At 35.2% G+C, this 8,676-nt stretch overlaps 1 protein-coding gene across 1 annotated transcript; it reads left to right on the top strand.

The window, feature by feature from the left end:
* The first annotated feature begins 528 nt into the window (after nt 1-528).
* LOC149475448 (dynein axonemal intermediate chain 7-like) lies at nt 529-8,615 on the top strand. Its single transcript, XM_089713474.1, has 8 exons — nt 529-669; nt 1,248-1,390; nt 1,974-2,049; nt 2,370-2,523; nt 6,310-6,458; nt 7,522-7,591; nt 7,812-7,913; nt 8,461-8,615. The coding sequence occupies exons 1-8, from the start codon at nt 539-541 to the stop codon at nt 8,596-8,598; spliced, it is 963 nt and encodes a 320-aa protein (XP_089569600.1). The 5' UTR covers nt 529-538; the 3' UTR covers nt 8,599-8,615.
* Nucleotides 8,616-8,676: the final 61 nt, after the last annotated feature.

Genomic DNA, 8,676 nt, shown 5'->3' with positions numbered 1-8,676 from the left:
TATCGGTAAATTCTAAAATTTTTGTGTTACAAATCGTTTGACTTTCGCTATTTTTCCGACGAGTTCGACAAACGCCCACGCGACTAAGCCACCGGTACCAGCGTTCACACCATCGTTTTTCTTTTTGTCATTGCGTACTAAGACCCCTGTAGAACCGCCATCCTTGTTACAAAAGACTCGAAATTTTGTGTCAGTATCTCCCGGTCTATATGTTTTGTGCATGAAAAATATTTTATAGTAACATGACGATATATATATGTATGGATATAGGTCGGTATAAATACGGACTATCATTCCTATGTAGGTGAAGCGGTGGGCATCTTCTAGTAATTACCAAGACATTCTGCGAAAAGCCCTTTCTTATATTTTATCATGCCTCTATTCGAAAAGTTTTCACTTCAACAAACTAATGGTGATAGTTTTTTTATCACGAACAGTCAGACGGGCTGAAAGACGTTGTTTTATACTATGTCATAATTGTTTTCCTACCCTCCTCAATAAAACAACAACAGTACAGCTACCAAAGCAATTACAACCGATGAAGTACCAAGTGCAGTACCGGGCGCCCTCTCCCCCCGCGCCGGGGGTCACCCGCACCCCGGAGGAGATTGAGGCCGAGCTCAAGAGGATAGAGGCGGAGTACGAGAAACTGGCGCTCGTGTTTATTGAGTGAGTGTTGTAGGGTCACTCACTCAGTGACTGTTCCATGAGTAACACTCACTCAGTGAATATATTGCACGAATGTTTACGCACATATAGTGACACTTGTAATTGTTAGCTTGCGTATTCGTGCTAATCTGAGACTGAAATTACGTGTAGGATTCAAAATGGTCATTGAGTGAGTGTGGTGTATGATGTATTGTGATATTAATATTATGTAGATAAGGGTTCCCTAATATAATGTCAACAACTGTTATGTGTTATTCTGGTTAACACTATTAAGTTATAATTGTTTGTATGCATTACAATATCATCAAATCTGTTCTGTATTATTAATTAAACTTCTCACTTCGTTACAGTACTTAACGGTGTATGTTAATAATAAGTTACTCATTTTTGCGATCCTAGGTTCTATCCATGGTTTCACTCATGTTTTGATAATAGTTAATAAATACTATATTTTTTAATGGCACAGAATAAATAGACTACACATCGAATTTTGACCACATTTATATCCTAATTAACAAAACGTATTAAACCTTTGAAGAAAGTAATTAATTTGTAAATAAATTAGTTAATGATAACAGATTACCGCAAGACATTATGTGGACGGAGCCGCCGGTCATGTGCCAGTGGCAAGAACAAAGAAAGCTATGGACCAGCAACTATGTGAATGATTACAAATTCAATGAGGACAAACTTACTATACAATTCAGGACTGGTGTTTTATGTGAGCATGTTGAAATTCGTTAATTTACTCTTTTAATAGTTATTAAATCATATAATGTAGTTATTGTTGTTGTTTTCGATAGATTATAATATGATAGATAAAATTACCTGAAAGTGGAAAAATCGGAAGTCCTATAGAAGCATATTATTATGTAAAGATTAAGTGGACGGACAAAAACTTGACATTAATATAGGTATGCTATATTTCGTTTTCGAAAACAATTCAAAATAAAACACTTTTAACGTATTGTCAAAATCTTTATTATCTTGTATTCGCGTAAAATCAAACACAATACAATACAAGATACCCCTTTTCTATATTCGTAATATTTTTTAACATAAAAAAATGGAGATGATGTTTAAAATGACTATCTTTACAAGTTTTGAAGTGAAACTTCTTTACGTGCGATGAGATTTAAATGTCAAGGTTGTGTCATGGCACTACCGTATTGTCATGGAGTAAGGCGACGATTTAATTATCTTTTTATCAAGATACTAAGGCAAATAGCAAGCCAAAGAAGTTTGACTTCTGACACGTGTGCTCGTCACACACGCTCTTTTTTTCATTGTTTATTCATTTACAGGGCCCATAGGTATAGCAACATTACGGTACGGTAACATGCCGTACCAGGGGTGGGATCTAAGACCGGATCCTAATGGGTAATTAATGTTTCAAATATTTGAAAATCATTATAACGACTAGCGACCCTAGAGACCTTTGTGAATAAATTTGTCTTAATTGATATTTAATTATAGTAAATAGAAAGCCACGTAATTGTTTCTTAACGTTTATCCAATTAATTTTCTATTAATTGCAAATGAATAAAGAATCTGAGTTCTTCTACTGTATGCCTTAGACTGTATGCTCATTTAGATTTACAATTCATGACTTAATACTTTTTTTACTCATAAACAAAAATATTTCTTTCCCTTCCTCGTTTTCTTTCTTGCTTTCTTTTACTAATTATCTTTTATTCCAGCAAGGGCGTAATAATAACCGTGACGGGCGTATCTATAACAGTCACGTGGGTGTGTCTCGGAAATACGGTTAAATTAAAGTGGATAGCTAACGCGACCACTTCGGCGTTGAAGCAACACTTTAATAAACCGTATAGCGTTAAGAAGATGATACAGGTATAAACTCACACACACTCAAATTGAAACTCACTCATGTTCGCATCCACTCACTGACATACACACTCAGTCAGGCACATGTAGGTACACGCTGTTTTTGGTGTGTCGGAAACACTGATACTGAAGTAGATCGGAAATCGCAATTGTGACAAGTGCTAGAATTATTTTTCGACTTCGAATATGCATGCCAAGTTATTATTTTCATTATAACCTAGTATTACAAGTATGTATCTAGTACTTTTTTGCCACAGTTTTTCATTTACAACTAGCTTCTTCACAATAATTATCATGCAATTGACAACATTTCAAAATTTTAAGCTACTTATTTTTTTATTTTAATGAAAACTAGATCAAAAATTATTATACACGTATTTTTTGCTTTTTCTAAATATGGAAGTTTTCATTCATCTTTTTGGGTTTTAAAATCATCTCATTCTAAAATGTCGTAAGCGCCAAATGACGTCATACATACGGAGGAATACATTTTTTCCTTTGCCACATACCTAGTTTAAATTAAAAAAAAATCTTGACAGTTTACATTTTGGCACATTTGTCACTTTGATTCGTCAAGCTTTGTAAATATTGTTATTTGTTATTTGCTGATCCAAATTTTAAACAAAAGAAACTTATTCACAAGTACTGATGATGATGACTTTATGCAGGATTTGTTAAGGGGTGCTGAAAATTTCTGGGAAACAAATATACTATCCCAAAAACGTTGGAAAGTGTTAAATAAATACAACTTTTAGTAAGTAAACAAAGTCTTTTATTTCAAGAAAATTATGAACACTGTAGGCACTATTTGTATAATATAAATGAATTAGTCCAACTCCAATCAAATAAATATCACGCTAATGAGATTAAATTAGAAAACCAAAACACAATAACACGATTTAAAAGTTTGTTTACATGAATAATTCACAAAAATGACATTATATGAAATTTGACACATGCCATACCCTGTAAATGTCAGTGATAGTTTTTTTTTTTTACTTTTTTTAAATTAGGCTAATGCGCATTTTTATTCCTCCGTATGTATGACGTCATCATCACATTTATCGTTTTTATTTAATTTCTCTTAAAATATGCGATTAAAAAATGAAATAATTTTTTTTCTGTAATCGCAAGAGCAAAATAAAGAAACGGTTTTTTTCTTTCATGGCCTTATAAAAAATGAAATGTTGTCAATTATAATATTATACCTAGGTACATATAAAAAAAAATAATATATCGGTTTACAAATATTCATGCCAAGATTTTTTGTATTTTTGTCGTAATTCAATTAATTATTATGACAAAATTTTGAAGAGAAACTTCTTGAGGCGCGTTGAGAAATTTCGAGGTCGCGTCATGGCAATACCGTCATTTCTTATACACAATACATTGAGTTACCATGTACTACGTACTAGAGAGGGCATCTCTACTAAACTATTTCTAACACGAGTAGAGTCAATCGTCTCAAGCCATTTTTTTTGTTACATTCATTGGTTTTAATTGATAATCTTATTCATATTTTTTAATAAGATAAACAATTGTTAGACGTAACATTTGATTTAATATTTTTGTGGATGAATAGTTGTCAATATAGCTGTCACTGTCACCTGTCAGAACATGCTTAGCTGTCGAATACTATAAATTGCCGCTTTCCTTTGACTCGTGGCGCATTCGTACGGATCGTGCCTAGGGGCTCGGACGTTGTTTATACGACGTTCGACCCAACTACCTTCACTTTGCTAATAGTCGTTGACTAGCTGCGATTTGTTAATCAATTAGGTAGCTGTGTAGAATCGCAGTACATTCTTATTACATTCAAACTAATATTAAACTAGCTTCGCATCTTATTTCTTACATCAGAAGTGGGATAGAATTCAAGCCCACTATTTTTAAATGTGTTTAAGTTTACGTAGTTTTGTAACTGGCATTTGTGTTTTTTTTTATTTCGTGCGTTGTGTAAAGTAAAAGTTTGTTACGTGGATTATTGTAACGGGAATGTAGTCCATCGAAGAAATTGTGTGTGCTATCTGGGCTGCGGTCCAGTGTTTGTAATAAAAACCTCTCAGTTCACAGGTAAATTAGATTCAGGGATGCGAGGGCCCTACGAAGTAGTGAACATCCTGCCTAGTGATCGATACGAGTTGAAACTTGTTGTGGTGACTACGGAAAGAAGACTCAAGCCGCGGCACAGCATAATATGGTGCCCTGGCGTGGCGAGTGGTGTCCTGAAGCATGTGCCGAGTTTTTTTGACGATGAATGTTATTGGCTCGTAGTGATTCAAATCGCTAGTCGAACCCTGGCGTTGAGGTATTGTCTAGTCGCTGACGTATCGTAGTGATGTATTTCACTAGTCGTACGAGCGTAGATATACCGTCAAGTCGCCGTCTGCATGTCCGTAGTGAGTTGTCTCGCTAGTCGGATTTGAGCGTTGAGGTATTGTCTAGTCGCTGACGTATCGTAGTGATGTATTTCACTAGTCGTACGAGCGTAGATATACCGTCAAGTCGCCGTCTGCATGTCCGTAGTGAGTTGTCTCGCTAGTCGGATTTGAGCGTTGAGGTATTGTCTAGTCGCTGACGTATCGTAGTGATGTATTTCACTAGTCGTACGAGCGTAGATATACCGTCAAGTCGCCGTCTGTATGTCCGTAGTGAGTTGACTCGCTAGTCGGAGTTGAGCGTTGAGGTATTGTCTAGTCGCTGTTTTACTAACGAGTGCGTAGAAAAGTATGGTCAGTGTGGCCGAGGCAGTGTGTTTTTGAAATCCCGAGATGAACTACCGTTGTATTGTAATACGAGAAAAGGCGTACGAGGACGTACGTTTGTCAGTATGGCCGTGTTAGACGTAACATTTGATTTAATATTTTTGTGGATGAATAGTTGTCAATATAGCTGTCACTGTCACCTGTCAGAACATGCTTAGCTGTCGAATACTATAAATTGCCGCTTTCCTTTGACTCGTGGCGCATTCGTACGGATCGTGCCTAGGGGCTCGGACGTTGTTTATACGACGTTCGACCCAACTACCTTCACTTTGCTAATAGTCGTTGACTAGCTGCGATTTGTTAATCAATTAGGTAGCTGTGTAGAATCGCAGTACATTTTTATTACATTCAAACTAATATTAAACTAGCTTCGCATCTTATTTCTTACACAATATTTATTTGTTACATTGATTAGTTTTAATTTAAAAATAAAAGGCAGAATATCTACAAAGTGTCTACACTAGCCGGCCGACGCCGCCGTGCTTGTTACACAGATTTTGTTCGTGGTGTCCTCTCTATAATAATACCTCAATGACACAATATGCTTTTTGACGTGACAACGTCTTATAATTCGATAGAGCCGGCTGCACGCACGAAAAAACATGACTCATGCGGCGTTACCTCGCTCTGAGGCGTTCAATGTAAGGCTTAAAGAGCAAGCGAGAGCGCGGAACGAGCGACAAAGAAGCACAATCGGACGTTGTCACGTCTAACTATCGTCAGTAAACCGACTTTACAGACAACCAATTTTTGAAGTGAAAACTTCTTTAGCGGCGTTGAGCACTTTTTCTGTAATGGGTATAAAATCTTAAACTCGCGTCAGGACACGTGACCTGATCGAAAAAGCGTAAGACGGATGGGGAGAAGACAGCTATCCCCTCTCTACTACGCGCGTTTTCACTTCTGCCGGCACTCCCGGAGTGCAACCCGTCTTTTTTTTCATAATTGAAATAGTTTTGCCTTTTTATACTCTTCGTGTTAACTATCTATCTTTTTTGCGTATTTATCTTACAAAAAACACTAATAGATAATGCGCGAAGCGGCTTGCGACTTTTTCCCCGACTTTGACGGGCACAACCACGTGGAGGGCACTTGCCCCAAGGAATGGGTCGCCGAGAGGCACAACTATCACGCTATGGCCTTCCTCTCGAGAGCATACAACTTTCAGTGGAGTCGGTGAGTTGGAACAAGAAATGTGTGGAGTGGGTTGATAGTAGAAAAATTGTGGAGTAGGTGCTTAATATATATTTCAGTATGGTCTAAGATCCGAACATAAGGCGAAATTCAACGGCGTGATAATAGAATGAGACCAATTTTATAATTAATTTAGTCTATTAAAAAATGTATTAAAAATGGGTTGACTGGGAAAATCCTGGACAGGACATTTTTAATGAATTAAATTTTTTTTATTTATTTTTATTTTTTATTAATTGCAGTTTCGAGATAATAAAACAATTTTGTAATAAAACAGTGCTGACATAATTTTTTTTTCATCATCCTATCAAGTGAAAGTAACTGGTACCGACATACCTGTTTATACCTGCCAACCTAGCCGTTTGTCCCGGTAAATATTAGAAAACTATGACTGCACATTCTGTAGGTTTCATACTTTAAGTCTATTATATTTTTTTTTATTATCTTGATACTGCAATTAATTAAAAAAAAATGTTTTTTTTTAAATTCATTAAAAATGTCCTGTCCAGGATTTTCCCAGTCAACCCATTTTTAATACATTTTTTAATAGACTAAATTAATTATAAAATTGGTCTCATTCTATTATCACGCCGTTGAATTTCGCCTTATGTTCGGATCTTAGACCAGTATGTATGTTGTTGTTGTTTCATAATATATGTTTTATTTATAAGATTATAATGCTTTATTGTACAAACTAAAACAGAAACAATGCTTTAGTGGAATAGTCGAGTAATTGAAGAAATAAGAGTTAACATTAATTTGTAATTTAGCTTTTCAACATACAATTAAAAATACAATTGTTGATTGAAATACTTGGTAGTTCAAAATTCATATTGAGCTTATGATTTTTTATGCATACAGTCCGTTCATTTGCAATATTTAAAATTTAACCCCATCGTTGAGAATTACTTTATTACCTACATTCCATGTTGCTTTTTTGCGTGATGCTTGTTCAAACAGACAAATATATCTCTGTCTCATAAATGTGTTACGTTTTATTATTATTTATTGCTTATTATATTGAGTAGATTTTTTTCTTAAATAGTTGGAACGTATCAGCCGGCAGTCGGAATATCATTATACAGTTGCGGGAAGCTGTGGATAAGAAAAGAGAGGTATTATTGACACAATTTATATCTATTTATTAATATTACTTTTTCATCATCATCATCTTCATCATCATCCTCGGCTGTATATTTATTTCGTACACTCATAATATTCTACTTAGAAAGTAATACCTGATTTTGAATTTTCTGGTGAAATTGATGATGATTATGATGATGATGATGAAGTATTAACTTCACCATTAGGTGATGATGATGGTGGTGATTACAGGGTAAATTTCAATTACTGCACGTAACACCGCAAAAAGCGTGTATACTGAAATGCAACGAGCTATCTCAAGAATTTAACACGGATCCTTCTGTTGGTATGCAGGTAAATAATAATAAATAAAATATAGGGTGTCCCACTATTGGTATACTAAACGCGAAGGGACTTGCAGTTTTGCATACACTGATCACGTAAATAATACTTAAACAACAAAATTACGTCAAAAATTTTTTGCTATAACTTTCCTGAAAATCCATGATTTCTTCTCTAGCTTCGCGCAGCCGACACATTCCGCTTCTCTAATGTGAGCATTTGTCTATGAAAACATAATCTTAAACGATAGCTCACGTGCTGGTGGCAAAGTTGGGCGGGTTGCTTGTTATGGGTGTACAAGTGTGTGTACAAGGTGTGTGTTTTAAGAATGCATCTATTTGAAAAAAAACTGCGTCTGGATTTTTATAAGTAAGTATTTTTTACGTACTCAGCGTATGCAAAACTATAACATCTAACTATAACCGACTCCTTTAGACTCAATGTTGACCCACTTTAAACGGATAGATTTAATTCAAACTTTGTACACTTATCAAGGATCGGCGACAATACAAATCATTTATTTATCTTTTTAAAGCGTGTTTTTTTACCTTTTTTCCAGTTTTATCCAGATCTATTCACACTAAACATGTCCTATGGTTCAGTGGACGCTCGTCGAACAACTTTCAATATGAAATATCGTTTGGTTGAAACTGTGTTCGAAATGCTCCAAGAGTTGAAATTGTCGAGTTATTCGTGATTTTGGTACAAAATTGTTGTTAATAAATTGTAAATTTATTGTGTTTTTTATTTGTATGTGAAGAAGAAATACAAATCA

The sequence above is a fragment of the Colias philodice genome, chromosome 30 (assembly GCF_061535455.1).
Source record: "Colias philodice isolate Cphi_HAF_F1 chromosome 30, ilColPhil1 Martin Lab GWU primary, whole genome shotgun sequence".
NCBI classification, from domain to species: Eukaryota; Metazoa; Arthropoda; class Insecta; order Lepidoptera; family Pieridae; genus Colias; species Colias philodice.
This window is presented reverse-complemented; position numbering and strand designations above follow the sequence as displayed.